Raw genomic sequence first — 19,753 nt, 5'->3', positions numbered from 1 at the left:
GAAAGGTGGTGAGAACGAAGTTTGTGGGCGTTTGGGATGTGCGCATGACTCTGTGGAGGAGGCACATCACATCAGCTTTCAGCTCATCACACACACCCATGTGGTCTCTGAGCCTCAGTTTCTCCACCTGTCTGGGGAGGAAAAACATTGCCAGTCCTGCCTGCCTCACTGCAGATCAGCTGCAGGGCTGGAGAGTGCAAAGGGCTCCTGGCTTAGCTCTGAGGCCCAAAAGGGGGCACATCAAGACCCACTGTCTGGGCTGTCCTCACACAGGGTAGGCTGGGCTGAGGGCACGCTGCCCAGGCCTGCCAGCAACACTGGCACCCCTCCAGGGTTTCCTCAAGCCTCAAGGTCATCTGCTAACTATCCGCTGACGCATAGCCTTTGCCCAAATGCTCATGGGTCAGGCTGGCTTCCCTCACGGGGGGACCCTCTTCTAAGGGTCCCAGGGACTTCAGCCTGCTGAGCCTGGAGTCTTCTTCCCCACTTACCCAAGAATTACCACAGTGGCCTCCAGCTGGACTCCATACGGTAGCCCCGCCAACTTATCCTCCCCACGTCCAGTGTGTTCTTAAAAAAAAAATCCCTTTGACTCAGCAATTTTGTTGCTAGGAATTTACCCAGTGGCTATGTTGGCAAAAGAACTCTAGGACGCATGAACAAGGATGCTCACTGCAGCAGTTATTTATAACGCTGGCAACTGGAAACAGCCCAGTATCCTTTGATAGATATTAATGCAGCTGCTCAAAAGAACGAGGTAGCTCATGGGTATGTATATAGCAAGACCCCCATGACCCCAAGGTATTAAATGAAAAAAGGGAGGTGCAGAGGTGCCTATAAAAAGGATGACACTAAGCAATGGACAGCGGTGCACTCTTACTACATCTATACATTTTCAAGGTGGTCTCTAAGAAATGCAAAGCTGTGGCTGCTTTGGGGGATAAAGACTAGGGATTGCCTTGGTTGGGGGTGACTTGACTTTTACACCTGAGTTCTTTAAATTTCTACCACTTATATGACATAATTCCTACCTTCAAAATAAAAATTGGACAACAGGGTTCAATTTCCCTGGCCTCAGATCACCTGCCACGGGAACCCTGAGGTGCTTGGCATTCAGAGGTCCCTAATGAGTTGCCCCCTCCAGCCTCACCCTGCAACTTCCCTGTGTTTCCCATTTCCAGGCACTCCTGACTCGCCCAGTTCCTCTGTGAAGCCCTGCTCTTGCACACCAGTGCTTCTTCCCAGTTACACCTCCATGCACCACCACCACCACCAGCTTCATCTGTTCCCTCTCCCCTGACTCCCACCAGGCCTAGAAGGTAAGTTGTAAAGTGGAAGGGGCACAAGCCTGGGGATCAGACACGCGGTCCATGAGGCGGCTCTGCTCTTTTTTGAGTTGTGGCCGATGTGACATGTGCTCCCAGGTCACTTTTCAGAAATCTTCCAGCTGCTGGGAAGTGTCGGCAGCTAAATGCTCTCAGCAAAGTGCCCTCACCTAAAGCCTCTCCTGGACAGGGGCAGTGCACACCCCATGAGTGGGACAGGCCAAAGGTGTGGCAGAAGGCTCAGCATCTTGCTGCTGGGCAAGACAACACGGCTCCCAGGTGCCCACGGCACTGGAGCTGGCGAGGCCTAGGGTGCAAACCCAGAGCCCAGGCTCTCCTCTGCCTAGCATGGACACCTTCACTCTCCTCAGGGGCTAATCCTCAAGGTTCTCCCTAAACTTTCACCTGCAAGCTCCCATCTCCAAGTTTCCTAGGAGGTTGACCTAAAACACCAAATATGTCACCTTGGTCCATTAACTGGGATACAAGTGAGAAGTCAACAATGAATCTTCTATCAGATCTCCTGCAGACACTGGAATATGTCCACAATTTAATCCCCTGAGAACCTAGATCACCACAAGGTGCTATGTGGCAGGCACTGTAGCAACACAATTTAGAATCTTTAAGACAAGGTAGGTCATATTAGCCCCGTGTTTCAGATGAAGAAACTGAAACTCAGAAAGTTGGAGACTTTTATTTGGATTCATGGAATAGGTGAAAGGCAGAGCTGGGTTTAAGTGGGGACAGCTCAGTCGCAGGGGCTGCACCTGTGAGAGCCCTGAGCCCACAGGCAGCTGTGGGTACCCCTCCTGACAGTGCCCTCAGGATCCAGGGAACCAGAAGGGCCCTTTATTGCCAGGGAGACTGCCGGGCCAAACAAGTGCTGAGGCTCCAGGCAGGCCCCTGGCGTGGCCAGGACACAGGATCCTTCAAGTCTCAGAATGGTGCTTGGCTCACACAGCGCCGTGCAGATACAGAGCTAAAAACTTCCTGAATGTCTCTGGCTGGAAACCAGTCGGCCCAACAGGTTCCTGGAAAGAACACAGCCCGTCAGGATCCTGCTATGAGATTTCACTGCAGCAATTAAAACAAAGATCAGTTTTATGTAAATCTTAAGTGTCTGGATAAAAACTGTTTCTTTCTCTCCCGGACTAAGGAGGGACACCGGGGAGCTGGCACTGAGGAGTTGCCTGAGGGAGCTGGTGGAGGGAAGGACGTGAAGCACCCCCAGTGGCTTTCAGCCAAGTCATTTGTTGACAGCGCCCTGCCTCCTGATCCCTCTCACTTCACCACTTACAAATGCTGTCGCCCTTTTAATTCCCGGGGACAACAATCCCTCACTCGCCCCACACATAGGTACCAGGCATCTTCTTTCTCTCCCAAGCCCACACCCAGTACTGGAGACCCAGCAGTGACTTCAACCTGACTCCTGCCCTCAGGAGCTTACAGTCAGATGTTCAAATAGTGACAATAAAAGATGATAGGCCTCACGATAGAAGTAGGAAAAAGATGATAAGAAAGCAGGGGAGAAAATGACAAACACACTGAACTCCAAATACGGAAGAGGCCATGTGGTTGGGTTAGCAAGAGCAGGATGGGCGCAAAGAAAAGGAAGGAGACTTCAGAGAGATCAGCTGAGGCACAAATAAGGGCAGGAAGGGCAAGGATGGTGCCCGGGGCCTGTGCTGCTGGGTGAGTGTGGGGAAAAGGGTGGGAAGGGATGGGAGATGAAGCTGCTGAGGTAAGGGGGAGCCATGTGACCAAACCAGAGTGGACCGGACACCGATGTGGCATTCTGGAAGGAAAACCTAAAGACATCATGCGGTGAGAGAGAACGCAACTAAGAACAGAGACGCAGCGGTGGTTGGTGTGACTGCAGGTGAGACAATGGTGTCTGGAGCCAGGGAGAAGGGCCCAGACCTGGGAGAATCAAGATTGATAGATGCCGGAGAACTCATTATACCACACTGTACAGCTGACACGCTGATGATGTTCAGAGGCTCAATAATAACTCCATTTAGTAAATCCACTCAGACCGAGTATGGGGCACAGGACACAGCTCGTCACGGACCTGGCAGCACCCCTCCCTGTCCTCTCTCATCCCTGACCCTGCTTTGTCTCTCCGGAGGGCTTATACCGCCTGCCACGGTATCATAATGTATTTAGATACTGTCGCCGCCTACTGCACAGAAAGCAGGCCTGGCCTCTGCCTGCTGGGCACAGGGAGTGCCGCAGCGACAGTATCCTGGGAGGAGCTCCCTCTCCGTGGAAGGAAGTGGTGAACGCATCTCCACAGGCCCTGCCTTCCAGGAGCTATGAGCTCAATGATGGAGAAAAACGCACAAACAGGCAGCTCAGCAGAGTGACTGTGCCCTCACTGGGGACACGGGGCTATGAGCAGGCATGAAGCGGAGCGTGGGGGTGGTGATCAGGGAAGGCTTCCCAGAGGAAGTAACAATTAGTCTCAGCCTGAAATGACAAGTAGAGGATGGACAGATGGCAGAGAAATGGGGGAGAAAGGAGCAGGAAGAAAAAGGGAGAACTCTCCTACACAAAAGGAGCAGCAGCTAAGATCCTGATCTTCTCAAGCACAGGGCACACTGGGAGCTGTAGGGAGCTGGGCACGATGGGGTGAGGGCGTCAGAGGGAAGTGGAAGGCAGGGTAAGAGACTGACAGGGCCAAGGTGAAAGGCACTGTTTCAGGTGAGGTGTGGAGCTGAATCAGCCCTCCAGGAGAGAGCCTGGGCAGATGTTCCTGAAGCCAGGGTCCCATTCACAGAGCGTCCCTTCTACCCCAGCCCAGGCTCACTCTGGGAAGCAAGTCACAGGCCTGGTCCAGGTCACAGAAGCAGGACTTACCACAACCACCTTCTTTCTGATCACTGGGCGACACCAAAAGTGCTGATAGAGGAGCTGGTCTGAGTCCACCCAAACCAGATTCTTGACGCCCTCGTTAGAGGCCAGATCGGTGGTGTTCAGCTGTAACACCAGGAACTGGAAGACCCGGCCATCGGTGCCCACACTCTGCACGACTACCGGCTGCTCTAAGACCTTGGCGTCATTCTGAGAGAGAGAAGACAACAAGTAAATTAAACCAGAAACTGGGCTGTAAGGGTAGCACACCAGGCCATTTCTAGTGCTGGCCTTTAAAACAAACGCCCACTCCAGTTTAATGATTTCACCATGGGGCAATGAAAACTGAACAAGTTCAGGGCACTATCCAGCCTGGCTCTGCCTGGCCTCAGATGCCCTGTGGCTGTAGGGTGCAAGCTCTTCGCCTTGAGCACATTAAATACTAATAATTCCTGCCACTGAGAGGCGATTACTGGGTCAACTGCATAACATAGGAAGGTGAGCTGGGACGTTAATGACAGGAAATCCCTTGAGTTCATGGTATTACCTGAAGGGGACAACAATGACATCAGTTCTCTCAAATGTTAATTTGGAGAGCCAATGACTACACAAACTCTCATTCGCTTCTCAGTCCATTTGACAGATGAGACACTGAGACTCAACAGAGTCACAGAGATGTGTGGCAACAGAAGCCAGCCTGGCTGGCGCTCCAGCACGCAGTCGTCACTGCCTTACTCCCAGAGCCTGCCATCCTGAGTGCCCAAGTCTGCAGGCAGGCATGTTCCCTGGGCTTCATGCTCTCAGTTCAACTCTGAGACTATGCCAGATTCCTGCAGTGTCCACTCCAATGTCAGCATCGGGATTTCATGAGACAACACATTTACTAATCATCTCTTTCAATTATCTCTTGTTACTTGGTAACAGAGATAATACCAGCAAGACCTCTCAAAAGGCTGGCATTATTCTAGTCCTACATAAAGCCACCTCTAATCTCAGAAATGGAGTGATGTGTTCCCATTTAAGATGAACTGAGGTTCAGAGCGGTGGTACAATCTGCTCAAGGATCCCCATGAGATGTGAGCTGGGATCAGACCCCATGTTATTAAACCACTTAAAGTCCAAATGTTCTGGTTTCCACCTCGTGTCCCACTGTCTCTGACAGTAGCACCTATTTTCACTCTCAGTAGTGTCCCAGCTTGGATGATAAATCTTATGTTCACCCTATTGAGATGCTGAAGCAATCAGTTTGGTGACAGCTACCCAATAAGCAGGCCCCACGAAGGGGAGCATCCCTGATTCAAAAACGCCGTCTACATTCACCCCTCCAGGGCTGAGTCTGATGTCAGGAATAGCTAATGTCAGCCCCCAGTATGGGACACACTGGGACTGTTGGCCTTAGAAATACCTGTTCTTAGCTGCATGAGAAATAAATAAAAAGAAAAGTGCCTCTAAGTGTTAGCTGAGAATTCTGTATTGACTCTTATCTCTCTCTACAGATCAATAAAACTGCAGGTAGTACATAAATTTCTCAGCAATTTTACCTTTTACATGGAATCTCTTCCTATAATTGCTCAACTTCACATCCCCAGGAATAATTTGTACATGGAAGGGTGGGGAAGCCTCCTCTTCTACCAACTGGTTGGCAATTAGTGGCAGCATTACTACCCCTGCTCTGCTGGCAAGAGCTGGCACAAAAGCTACAAAGAGCCCACAGGCTGGGGATCTGGCACGTCACTCTGCCTTCCCTCCCTGCCCCAGAGCTGGGAGCAATAAACATCCTCAAAGGTGGAGGGATCAGGGCTCCAACACTTGCTTCCCTGCTCTCTAGCTGTGGGATCTGAGGCAAGTGACCTAACCTTTCAGAGCCTTCCAGCAGCAAACAAAGGAAATCAAGGTTTCCAGGGACTGGAAAGACAAGATCACACATAGATTCACAAATTTCTTAGCTGTGGTGACCTTGGGCATGTTACTGAGCCTCCCTGAGCCTCAGTTTCTTCATCTGTAAAATGAAGCTAACGCACCTGCCACGCAGGGTTGCTACAGGGCTGAAAGAATGCAGTGACTCCCAAATTCTGGGCAGTGGTTTTCAAAGACGCTTGTGACAGCAGCACCTGGAGTGCTTAATATACACTCATGGCCAGGCCCCTCCCCAGTTTCTGATGCAGCAGGTCCAAGGTAGGTCTGAGAATCTGCAGTTCTAACAAGTTTCTAGGTAATGCTCCTGCTGCTATTCTAGGACCGTGTTTTGAGAACCCTTTATAAAGAACCCCAATTAAATATGTGGCATGTAACATGCTCAATGTAGGGTAAAGTCCATTCCACTCTGTCTCATTAGGGTAACCACACCTTCCCACCTCCATCTTCTTCCTACACTGAGTAGAATGGAAAACAATGTTCTGAGCCACATCGCCTCACTCCTCCAGGAAGAACCAAGGCCCAGAGGCCGGTGGCAGTTCTCAGGACGTGTCCCACTCTCAAATACACACGAGCTCGGGGATTTGGCCTCTAGTCTGCTGGGGCTCCCAGACTGCCTGCCATCCCTCCCTGAAACCTTTGCTCCCAGCTTGGTTTTCCTCCAATCCTGGGAAAGCTCTGTGACAAGCACTCAGTCCTGCAGTCTATACCATCTGTGTCCCTAATGCCATTTCTTAGAGCCAAGGGGTTACCACCAAGTGGTACCTTGGATCCTCAGAACCTGTCCTGACTTGGCAGGTAAATCTGGGCCATAACTACCAGCTGCCTGGAGGAGCCTGTCTTGGGTTCAGATAGCGCAGCAGGAGGCGGCATACTGGAGCACGGAAAACTGAAGCTCAGCAGCTGGGTAAACCCGGTCCAAATCCTTCTCCACCACATACTGCTGTGTAATGCTGAGCACGCTGCTTATTCGCCTCGCTGTTTCAGCAGCTTAAGCTGGAAAATGGGGATCACAATGAAACCTTGTGGGTTACTGTGATCTACAAATGAGGTAGATTATGTCACAGACCGGCACACAGCAGGCCCCCAGCAGATCTGTAGGACGGGAGGAAGTGGTTCTCACTGAAACTCCTCAAACAAGGAGCCCTCAAACCCCATTTCTCTTTTTTGAGCAGCCTAAGGCAGGAGACCATATAAAGAAGCTTGGTGGCGGTGGTGGTCTTCTGCACATACATACCCCATAGAGGAGCCGGGCCTGGGCCAAGGCATTACCAAAAGCAAACACGATCATCTTGGCCCGCAGCTGTTCTGGTTGAAGGCGGTACGGTCGTATGTTGGCTGGCTCCAGGAAATAGAGGGTGTGTGGGTAGGGGTAAGGGTAACCCTCCAGGAATCCTGCAAGATACATAATCAGGTGAGGATGGAAGAGATTCATCGGCCTGCCCCAAGCCTTGGGAAAGTCAATTGCCTGAGCTTAGTACCAGGCACTAGAGACTTGGTACAGGTGGATATCACAATAGCTAAGGGCCTGGCAAACTTCCACCCTCTGGTCAAATCTAGCTCCCTATTTCTGAAAATGTTTTTACTGGTACTCAGTCACACTCACATAAGTCTTGCGTGCCTGTGACAGTGACCCTATGTGGCCTGCTGAACCTAAAATATTTACTACTTATCTCTACAGAAAATGCCAACATGTTAAAGGTGATTCTTATGTGCCAGTTTTAGCCCCACCCCTTTCTCTCTCCTTCAGGCACACAGGTGAGAGTGAGCTAGCAGAAGGATAACTTGAAGCCTGTGGCAATTATTTTTTAAAAAAGCAAATCAGGGCCTCCCCGGTGGCGCAGCGGTTGAGCGCTGGGTTGCGAAGCTGCCCGCGGCCTCTGCGGCGCCGGTTCGATCCCCGGCTGCTCCCCGGCCACCGGAGGAGGGTCCCACATGGCGCACAGACCTCTTCTGCCGCCCGCTGCTCCCCTCAGCAGTATACTTCAGTCCTTCTGCCTGCTCTGCTCCCCGCTCTGGCTCTGGTGAATTCTCTCACCCTCCCGCGCTTCTGACTGTACCCAGTGCATGTATAAACAAAACAAACAAACAGATAAAATAAATAAATAAATAAAACATGCCTCCATTAAAAAAAAAAAAAGCAAATAATTTGCAAAATTCAAACTTTATTCGTAACAAAAGATTTGTCTCTCTCCTCACAGCTGATCTGCACAACTCTGGTGCTAAGAATCAAAGCTCAGCACTTGCTTAGCTCAGTCGTGACCTTATGGGGTCTCCCCCTGCATGGCTATCAGGAAACTTGTGGTAAGTGGGGGATCTAAAGAGGTGACCTGCATCAGTAAAAATGAGTGAAAAGGTGGAAGGAAGGGTGGGTAAAATGTGGGCACTGGACATCTCAGGGAAGAGCTCGACCTAAGGAGACAGGGCTTTCTGTCTGTCCTCAGTCCCTGCTTTGGTACCTTAGCCACCGAGAACCAGGACTCAGCATTCACTAGGTGCCAAAGTCTAGGACAGGTATCAGCGACAGAGGCCAAAACTCTGATGACAGTTGCTTCCCAGGAGTCAGAAACAAAGTCAGTCTTTGAGCAAGTCACTTAACCAGCCTCCCCACTCCCACCCCCGGGTCAGTTTCCTTACCTACAAAATGGGGATAACAGTAGCTGTCTCACAGGGCTACTACCTGGATCCTAGGAAATAATGCCTATAAGGTGCCTAGAACATAGCATGTACCCTGTATATCTTCCTTCGGCTCTCATCTCTACGGCCTTGACTGCTGCAGTGCTTTGATACTTACCCGTGTCATCTTTCACGTCATAAACATTGCATTCCTGAAGACCCATAGTGGGAGATATGGGATAAAAGGTCTCAAAGACATGATTCTTTGTGGCTTCAACCTCCTCACTGGAGGCAATGGGGGGCAGAGGATCCTTGGCATTCAGTCGGGCTCCACTAGAATCATGAACCTGAAGGAGAATAGACTCTAAAAGAAGAAAAAAGAACATCAGTCTAACCTGGTCCATTCAGGAAGCCTTCATCTTGCCATGCTCTCACAGCAAGGCTCCTTTTATAGTTTTTCTAAAAGATTAGCCTAACCACAGAAAGCAAAATAGTGGGGTAGTCCTGGAATTCTTGGGAGGGGAATTGACAAAGCATTCTTCTTCCTGTATTCTCTTTCCGATGACCACTGAGGCCTGGCGGTCTCTGTGGGTTCGTGTGTGCCCCACACAGACCTTACCAAGCTAGGGACCCAGAGATGGTGAGTTGCTCTCTGCTCACATGCAGCTTTCCAGGTAGGAAGTGCAACCAGTATGAGCCATGCTCGAAGACAGAAGGAGGGGAAAAGTGACATCCTCAGGGAGGCCTTGGGAGCTTCCTGAAAAAGGTAATGCCTTCAAACTAGGTCTGAAGGATGGGTAAGAGCCGTTTCTCAGCTTTGGCATGATTCATATTTGGACTGGAAAGACAATCTTTCAGTGAGAGAGGCTGTCCTGGGCACTGTAGGGTGTTGGGTAGTATCCCTGGTCTCTACCCACCAGCTCCCAGGAGAACTGCCCTCACTACTCTTCCACTCCAGTTTAAGTCGTGATAATCAAAAAAAATCTCCAGACACTTCCAAATGGCACCACGAGGGCAAAACTGACTTGACTGAAAACTGCAGGGTGAGAGCATGCCAGGCAAAGCAGTGGACAAGTATCCTAGAATATGGAAGGATACCATGAGCAAGGCACAGATGCCATGCCATGGCAGAATTCAGAGCACTAAATCCAGAGGCCTAGAGTATGAGATGGTAAGAAAGGAGATGGAGAGAGAAGTACTGAAGCTAGAGGCTGAGGGGAAAGGCTTTTAAAGCCAGGAACAAGTCCTCAAGGAGTGAGAGTAAAAAAAGCAGGCTATGAGAAAGCCCTGCGGAAGTCGGGGCAGCACCTGCACCACAAGGCAGGAGACGCAGGTGTGCGTGCACAGCAAGCCCGCCACCGCGAGGCTGTGCCGATGCCCTTCAGAGGTCCTCACACCCCCGTCTGAGAAATGCCTCGTAAGACTCCTTGAGAATGGCCTCCTGAGGATGGATTCTCCATGGAGGTGGATCTTTCTCTGAAGGTGCTTGGGTTTTTAGAAAAAGTCAAATCACAATACGATGGTAATGGATGAAGGCAGTTGAACTTACATGTCTAAAAACCAGCTTGCCCGATAGCACCGCCATTTAATTAGCATGTGGCCTTTCTTACTAGGTATGTAGAAAAAAGACACTATCTGGAGATGAATAAATTCTGATCTGCTTGTCAAAATAAATCATCCTCACACCTCAAGAATAGTTTTCTAAAGTATTTCCTGTTTCCTCACATACAATCTTGCAAGCAAGACAAATGTGCCTGGACCTCGCCTAACCTTGGGTTTTAGAGTCTCCCCACAGACCACTCTAGTGTGGTTTCCAATTCAATTCCCTCCACATCCCTCCTCCAGTGACAGCTCCAGATGGGGCCGTTTAATTAGAGGTAATACTTGATGATGGGCCAACAAGTACTCCTCTATTAATGAAGTTCACTAATTTCCTTAGTGGTGCCATTACCTCTGCAAAGCTGACTCCTTGCCAGGAAGTCCATACTCAAAGGGGCAAGATGGAAAATCTGACCAAGTAGATGTCCTGAAAACCCCAAATTACTCCATAGCTGGTTTCCCTGGTCTAGGACTCCCCAACGAGAACACCTATATTCTCTGAAGCTCCCCTGCCTGAAACACCTGAGAGATGGTATTCATTCACCCGTCCCATCAGTCAGCACCTATTATATGCCAAACATATAAACAATATGCCAAACAATTATATGTTAGACACTGTGGACAAATTGGGTAAGACATGGTCCCCACCATCAGGAGATCGCAGTTTAGTGGGGCAGAAAGCAAAGATAATTATAGACAATTATAACACAGTGAAATATGCACTATGATAAAAACAGGCATAATGGTTATAACGGTAACAGCTACCACAGCCGGGATTCACATAGGAAGGGAGCTTCAGTTGAGTCTAGCAAACAAGTAGAATTTACTCAAATGAGGAAAGCAAAAAATACCATTCCTGGCAAGTGTACAGCAATTGCAAAGGCTCAAAGGTGTAAAAGCCTGATGCCAAAACCCTACAACTGTAAATGTGGGGTTGGGGCATGGGCTGGGGCATAGAGCCGGAGACACAACTAGAAAGAGTAAGTGGTAGCCAATTCACAGAAGACCTCCGATACCATGATAAATGGTCTAAGCTATTCAGAGGCAGTGAAGGATTTGAAATGCGAGGGACATAAAAGGACCTGCACTTCAGAAAGATCACTCTAGCAGCTGTGTGGAAAGTAGATTTTGAGAAGGAGAAAAGCATGAATGGGTGAGACACTCTTGCAGTAGAATGTGAGTTTTGTGAAGGCAGACACCGTATGTGCTTTATCGATTCTTCTCTTCAACACTGAAACCATCATAAACATTCCATAGATATGTTTGAGTTAACTGTCTTGGAGAGAAGTGATTTAAAAAAGTTGCTGGGCTAAGGCTAATGATATTAAAGGATGTGTCTTGAACAATGTAGGATGTGGGTGAGGACAGGTATGGTGGGCGGGGAAGTGGAGGCTGTACCCTGTTGGTAGGAATAAGAGTAGAAAGATAAAAACGACTTTTTGGAATACAAGATAACCAACCTCGATTCCAGGTGGCGGAAAACAAGTGGTTTTTGGCACAGATCCGTCTAGCCAGGGAAGGATGCTTGAGAATCTGGGATTTGCACAGTTGTATCAGACTGTCCATAATGACTGGGCTTGGAGGAAAAAGAAGAGCCATTTGGAGACATGACATAACATACTGACTTCAGATTCATCAGTTGGAAATCTTACTGACTTAAGGGAAACTTACCAGTAGGTCTCTCTCTTGGGGATGTCCTCAGTGGAGTGCCAGAGGCGAGCATGAGAGATAGCATTCAAAACACGTTCATCTTGGTTCTCTATGTGGTTCCTTGGATCATCAGCAAGGCTGAGCACTTTCTCAGGAAGGCCTTCTATCAACTTAGCTTTAGTAAGCCAGAGGGCCTGCTTTACACCTTTGGGTGAACAGTCACAAAAAAGAGAAAAAGATACTTCAGCCTGCCAGGTAGCATCTTGAGGAAAATGCTGCCTTGACAGAGACACAAAATTTGTCCTGTCACATCTAATTGGTCAAAACTAAAAATGAAGAATGGAAGCTAGAGAAGGCAGAACTCAACTCAACTTGAACAGTGACTTATGGTAATTCCCTCACCTATATATTTTTAATTTCAACTGTGTTGTAAAAGTGATGTAAAATGCCCAAAATACCTTTCAGGAAAACATGGAATATAAATAAACTAAAATAGATTTTATTCAGACTACTTTGCTTAGTCTTTAAACACTAAACCATTTCAGCTATTCTCAGCAGGATGGACTATGGAGTCAGGTAAAGCTCTCTAGCTTCATTTCCTCCATACCTCATTTCCCTAAGGGAGAAATGACACAAGCCTAGGGATATAGGCATTAAGTCCACATACCAGTGCTCTACCCCTGGATCCAAGTTAACTGTACTCTTTTCATATGTTATGCCTACTGGGCCTCCCCTGGTGGCGCAGCGGTTGAGCGCTGGGCTGCGAGGCTGCCCGCAGCCTCTGCAGCACCAGTTCGTTCCCAGGCTGCCGGTGAGGGTCCCACAAAAAAAAAAAAAAAAAAAAAATGTTATGCCTACAAGTTGACAAGAAGCCTGGTTGACTGCTTTGGCTGGGAGGCTACCAGTCCCAGCTGGAAAAACACCACTCTGACTCAGGAACAAATGTCAAATCTTCATTTGAAAAGCTACTGTCTGGGATTAAAGAAAGCCTAAGACACTTTGGCAGAGATGCCCTTAGGCAATTTCTTTTGTGGTAAAAAATGAAAGGCAATGTAGGGTAATGAGATTTTCCACTTTAAGGCTAAGATGTCAGAAATACAAATATTTAGAAATGTAACTTCTGTATTTTATGGTGCAGCAGCAGAAACCCTGGTCAGGGGAGTTAGGTCATCTGTGTTTTAGTTCTCTGACACTACCACTGTTCCCTAAACTTGATAACAGATAAAATGTGGTTCACTAGTATATGAATAATGTAAACAGGCATACCTGGAACATGAGTGCATGTAAAAGTTATGTTTATTCTACACGGTAGTCTATTAAGTGCAACGGTATGTCTTTTTAAAAAATGCATATACCTTAATTTAAAAATACTTTATTGTTAAAAAAAAAAGCAAGCTCATCATCATCTGAACCTTCAGCAAGTTTTACTTTCTGTGAATAGTCCCAGGGGGGGAAAAAAAGACACTGCAATATCTGATAAGCACAATAAAGTAAAGCACACCAAAATAAGGTGTACCTGTAATTAGAACTGCCATTTGTTGAGCATCACCACCTACCTAGTGCCACAAGTTTTATCTACAAATTGGATGGGATTTTACAGAAAAGATGAAACTCAAAGACGAAGGAATTTGTTTCAAGTCACATACCCTGTAAGTGATGGGCTAGGAGGAGACTCTAAGTCTGTCTACCCTAAAATCCATGATCTATTTTCCCAATTTGCTTCCGCAGTCCTGTATCTTAGAGTTTGTCAGACTTTATGGAACCTTTCTGCTGCATGCAGTGAAAGCACAGACCAAGTTTTCAGCTTAGTAAAACAAGTGTGAACTTAATTTCTAAAATATTTCTAATGCATTCATCCACATGGTAATTTACCACAGTCAATCAAGGGTGTCAGGTCTTGTGAGGTCCTTCACAACACCCTATGGAACACTGGAAGTGTTTAAAGGCTGGAAAACCAGTTTTCAGAAATGGGTTAAGCAGCTTAAGAAGTTGGCTAGTTGACTCAAGTTTTTTCAAATCTAGGGTTTATTCTCTGGCTTAATTCCCAAATTCTGCCAGGTATTTCTTCCTAATTACTCCTTGAAAAATACTGCTCCCACTTACCTTGACCATTTTGTTTTCAGGAACTAACATATCCCCATTCTGATTTGGGGACTAAGGAAGAATGAGGAAAGGGACTCTCAATGAACAAGGCCCACTCCCCCTCTACCCCCAAACTTTGGACTTTGGAAAATAAGCTCTAGGTTCCTAGACAGACAGACTGGTATAGCTTATCATTTTGATCTGTTAAGTGAGAATGAAAGGAGAGTGGAAATGGCTAGAAGGCTGTTTTGTTTTGTTTTTGACTGTCTTTGAAAATATCTCAGCTCTGACCTTTGACAAAAGACCCTAAGGAAAATCAGGGTTGTAGTCCTGGCCTCACTATTAACCCACAGCGCATCTGTGGGCATATCTCTTGCTCTTTCTCACAATTACCAATTCAGGAAAATGAGGCAATCGAACAGGGCATTAAGCCCTCTTTCTGCTGTCTTTCAGCACTATAATCTCTCTCCATCTATTTCTTAAATGTACAGTTACATCTCCAGGATGTCAAGAGCTGCAAGGGTCAACGTGGACCCAAAGCGTCAAAACCGTTCATTTCCCCTTAAGTGGAGGCTCAAGAAGTTTCAGTCACTTGCCCAAAAATCATACAGTTAAAGGAAGGGCTAGGGCTAGAAACCAGATCTTTTCACTTAGCCACGCAAACTCCCTAACACTTCCTCACGCAAGCACAGCTCTCTGTATCCCACCTAATCCTGACAATTCTCAGAAGATGGGAATCACTATCGGTCCCATTTAGCAGACGAAGAAACCGAGCCCACGGTTTCAAAGACCTGAACGAGGCCACAGAAGACCAATGCCGAACAGGGGGACAAGGGACCCACTTGGGCTTCCCAGGGCCTCACCCTCGAGGAGGCGGCTACGCTGGTGGAAGACGTGGCAGACCTGCTCCTTGTATAGAGGCTGCTCGTGAATCGGGGGCAAGCGGCGGAACTTTGGGTGTGTCCAGCCCGGATCCCAGGGCGGGAAGACCGGCCGCGCCAGCCCGGGCATAAAGTGCATCTTCCCAGCGTAGGTGATGGGCTCCAGTCCAGGGATTTCGTACACTCTGTCCTGTGGAGGAGGCGGGGGCTTGCGCGTGGAGCGCACACCCCACTCGTAAGCCCCGCGACTCGGGACCTCACAACCCCCAAGGCTGAGCCGCCTGGGGCGAACTAGCGCCCGCCTTGCGGGCCCCGATGCCAACGCCATACCGATCTGGCGTCCTCAATACCTCCTCCTGGGCGCCGCCATCTTCCCGTTCGCAAGACCTGCTGGGAACGAAAGGGGTCGGGCACCAAGGCTCTTTCTGTGAGTGGCAGCCAATTGAACCAATCATAGTCAGGGAATCCTTGTGTAGCCCCGCGCCTCCGACAGTTCTCATTTCCTCATAGGAGGAAACTGCTAGGTGCTCCCGCCTCCCTAGGGGAGGTGGAATGGGTGGGAAACCTGGAGAATCCTCAAGTGTGGGGGAAGCCCGGGAGCGTAGGTGAGTGGTCGTGGTAGGGGATGGGGCGGGACTAGGGCGAGAACGCCAGGACTTCAAACCTGAGATCAGGGCCACTTTGATCTCCTCCTAGCCCTTAGCGCTCAGACCGGGAACTTCCCTCTGAGCCCCAGTGTTCCTTGCCATAAAAAGTAGGGATAGAAATGTCTAAGCTCGTCGACACGTAGAGGGTGCGCTGTAAATTTCCTTTCCTCTCCACACACTTCTCTTTACATGGGTGCTTTTACCACTGCCCTTCCCTGAGCCGGAGAGTAGCCCAGGCTGCCACACCAGACTTGCACCCAACTGCTCCGCTGCACGCCTCTTCCTCAGCGCCGAAAGTGAGTCTCGTCTTTGTTGGTATTTCCCTTTCCGCCTCCTAGTGACAAGGTCAGAGCCATGGAGGTGTACCTTTGCTCCTTGCGGTACACTTGTCAGTTGTCCACTGTGTCGGGTTCTGTGCTGAGCCTCAGGTTTGTACGAGGGCAGATCATTTTGGACAGCTAGTTTTGTATAAAGACCTGATCAAAGAGTCAATGAAAAAAAAAACAACAAATGTCGGAGAGACAGAAAACGTGTAAACAGAAGTACATAAATAAGCAGTTGCAATACAAACACTATCCTTTTCCCCTAGTTATTCTCTTTAGTATTTTGATAATAACATGTTTTCCATTTAGAACTTGTTTAATCACTCTCTCCCTAGAATGCAAGCTCTGTGAGTGCAGGAGTATGTTTCTTCACAGCTGTCTGCCTTGCTCCTGGAACAGTGCCTGGCACATAGTAAATATGTCATTTAATGAGTACATTACAGAAACAGGGAGGGACATGATAGAGAATGAGAAGTGGGAGGTTTAGGTAGGCCTTGAGGAGAAGTGACCTTTAGGTAAGGGCTAAAGGGTGGGGAGAGTCATCCAGGCAATATCTTGTGTCTTAGCCTGGCTTAAAACTGGTGACTTTCAGATTGAAAAGGCAGAGGCTGAGAAAAGACATGAATCCAGACTTTAAAATTTATGACTGACACGGCCAACTTCTCTACCATTTCCAATACACTAGGGAAGGTACGATGATTAAAACATGCAGAAGGTGAATTTAAGGCAAAGGTTTATATGGATAACCCCCCTGCTATGTAAACATTTACAGTTAACAGTTCTTTTACGTATCTCATTTCATCTTGCAAAGACCCCAAGAGTAAGAAATCAGCATAAAGAGTGGACCAGATTCCATTCATTTATGATACATACCTGGCACAAAGCATATAATAAAACTGGTTTAAACTGATGTAACACCATGCTAAGCTGCAAGCTCTGGGAAGGTAGAGACCATGTACTGTTTACCTCTGCTGTGTCCCAGCACTAAGCCCTGTCCCTGGTTCTCAGACCTTATTGGTAAACTTACTGAGCACTCATCAGTCACCAGCGCTTTCCATGTGCCAGGCCTGTCCTTAGTGGTAGAATACAGAAAGAATAAGACCCCAGTCCTTGCCTGCAAGGTTGCCAAACCTTCCCAAAATCATAAAGCTCCTGATCAGTAGAGCTAGATATTCTGAAGCCAAACCCTTCCTTCTCTAAAAGAAAGACTGCACACAGAGAGACTGCCCCTGTAAAACTAGTGATATTAAGTAAGAGAATTTGGCAGACTCTGATCAGGGAGAACCTTGGGCACTAGCGGGCAATGGGGAGCTGCTCAAGGTTGCTAAGCAGGGGACCGGTGTGCTGGTGGATGGTATAGGGGAGACCGGAAACACATCCTTTAGGACCTTTGAAAACTCCAATGTGAAGAGTCATGGGAAGCAGGTAAAGTGGAAAAGATTTTATAGGTTAAGATTCTGGGTAGAGGGGCCTCCTTGGTGGCACAAAGGGTTAAGTCTCAGCACTATAAAGCTCCCCGGCCAGGGAGGTGACCCACATGGCGCAGCAGACCTCTCCTGTCTCGCCCGCTGCTCCCCTTAACAGTATATTTCAGTAGATCCACCTGTTCTGCTCCCCACTCTGTCTCTGGTGAATCTTCTCACCCCTGCTACACTTCTAGCCTACACCCCGTCTCTTGTATGCAAAAATAAATTACAAAAAAAAAAAAAAAAAGACTCTGAGGAAGTGGTCGATAAAAACGTAACAGGACTTTCCTGTCCTTCAGCAGGTTGGCCGTTTGCCTATCTGCTGTTCCATAATTTGACCCACACCTTGATCCTACCACTTTATGCATGAATGAAATTAGTGCCTTTGGAAAGTTTCTGGGTACACATAGAATTCATTGACAGTTTGATAGTTCAGTCCCCTGTTCTATGCCAGCACAGTGCCAGGCGCTGGGAATTATAGATGAAGACACACTGTGCCCTGCCTTGTAGAAGTCCAGTGAGAAAGCAATCTGGGGTCACACAAAGCCTAGGTGCATGTAGCAGTCTTACCGCTTTTGGTTTCCTGACCTGGGCACAGATTTATCCTCTGTAAAATGAGGAAGTGGTCTGCTTACCTTTTGGGTTGGTGAGTGAGACCGTACAAAGCACTTTGCACAGACTCTGGCCCAGTAAGTAGCATCTATTGTTACAACAACTATCTGTTTTGTGAATGATTCTCCCACTAGACCAGGAATTTCAGGGCAGAAACGAGTGTCACTCACTCTGCTCCCCGGCACCTCTGCAGCAGTAAATACTCAGCCCCTGCAGAGAAAGTGTCGCTGGAATGAATAGAAAGAAATCAAAGACTGGTGCTCTTAGAAGTAGTTGCATTGTAGCGGAATGATATTTACATCAAATAATGTTCTGTGACACCAGGTTTGCCCTGCTGCTCTCAGCCAAGATGGAGGGAACAACCTCTTTCATATTGCTTTACCTGCAAAATTTTAAGTGAATAGTTTGCTTGCAGATGTGACAATCAGGTCTATTTCTATATAAACTATAGAATTCCACATGTAAATATGGAGAACCTTGATAAACCCCGACTGCCCTTCCAGAAACATCTCAGAATAAATCTATCCATTCAGCTTTTCTCACTGATCTGTCATTCAGACTATGTTTACCTAATAGTCCTGAAACCAAACTCCCTTCTTCACCCTTCTTCCCTAGCTCCCTCCCTCCCTTCCTTCCTTCCATATAACGTGTATTTTTAAAGAGCTACTATGATGTTTCATGAAATGAATTGAAAGCAGATTTCTACCCTCAAGGAGTTCATAGTCTCAAAGAATAGGAAGACATGTGAACATGTCATTTATGAACAGTGGGAAACACTATGAGGCAGAGATTCATGCATTTGAAAAGTGTTGTGCATCCACCACGATGGCCAGGGCTGGAGCAAGTGTGGTGAGTGCTTACAGGATGGGTGAAGGCACACCAGCCTTCACAGAGGCTCTAGCATGCACCGATTGTTCCCTCTGCCCACTTGTCCCTACTTGGTGTCTGTTACCCAGCTCTCCATCTGCAGACTCACATACCTAGACCTCTGTGATCTAACTGACACCTGGATTTTGCACTTAGAAGCCTCACCAGTACTCATCAAGCCTCAAACTGAACTTGTCATCTCTCCCCTCCCCTAAAACTCAACTTCTTGATCTCACTGTCCACCCAGAGACCCGATCCAGACATCTGGATGTCCCTTCAACCCCTCTTCCCCTCACTTCACGTTATGTTAGTCTTTAAGTCCTATTAACTGTTTTTCTAGTTCACCCTTGTCCTCTTATTCCCCCTGAAGCTGCCCTGGTCCAGGTCTTCATGACATCTCACCTGGACTGTCACAATCTCCTCCTGTTTTCCTGTGGTTGAGGAGCAATATGTTCTGACACCAGAGAAATTGAAGTTAAATCTCAGTGCTACCATTTTAGGAGCTATGTGACCTTGGGAAAGTTATTAAACCTCTCCAGACTCCTCTCTCCATCTCCTCTAGTCCTGACATTGTTGTAAAGATTAAGTGAGTTACAGCAATTTGGTGAGTGACTCACCATCAATGCTGAGTAGAAAAAAAAAAAAAACACACAGAAGAATACAGGGGTGATTCTATCCACACAAAGGTAAGAACTGGGCAAAGCTGAACTGTAGTGGTTAAGGTTGCCAGCAAGGTGGCAAGACTAAAGAAAAGCAAGGGAATGATCATACAGAGAGCCACAGGTGGCTGCCGGGGTAGGTGGCTGTGATCACGAAGAGACACAGATGAATAGCTTCTAGGATGCTGGCAAGGTTCTTTTTAGTCTGGATTGGTGGTAACAAAGGTATTGTTATCATATTTTAAAATATTTTTATAAT

At 47.8% G+C, this 19,753-nt stretch overlaps 1 protein-coding gene across 1 annotated transcript; it reads right to left on the bottom strand.

Moving 5' to 3' along the window:
* Positions 1 to 2,278: 2,278 nt before the first annotated feature.
* Positions 2,279 to 15,248, bottom strand: MRPL37 (mitochondrial ribosomal protein L37; the record flags this gene model as incomplete). The annotated part of the gene is made up of 7 exons (XM_084241702.1): positions 2,279 to 2,356; positions 4,185 to 4,388; positions 7,330 to 7,487; positions 8,887 to 9,072; positions 11,768 to 11,883; positions 11,979 to 12,162; positions 14,903 to 15,248. 7 exons carry the CDS (start codon positions 15,246 to 15,248, stop codon positions 2,279 to 2,281), a joined length of 1,272 nt encoding a protein of 423 aa, XP_084097828.1.
* Between the last annotated feature and the right edge of the window lie 4,505 nt (positions 15,249 to 19,753).

This window comes from Talpa europaea (genome assembly GCF_964194135.1).
Source record: "Talpa europaea genome assembly, chromosome: 9".
Lineage (NCBI taxonomy): Eukaryota > Metazoa > Chordata > Mammalia > Eulipotyphla > Talpidae > Talpa > Talpa europaea.
Note: the sequence above shows the minus strand (reverse complement) of the source record. Positions and strands in the feature narration are given on the sequence as shown.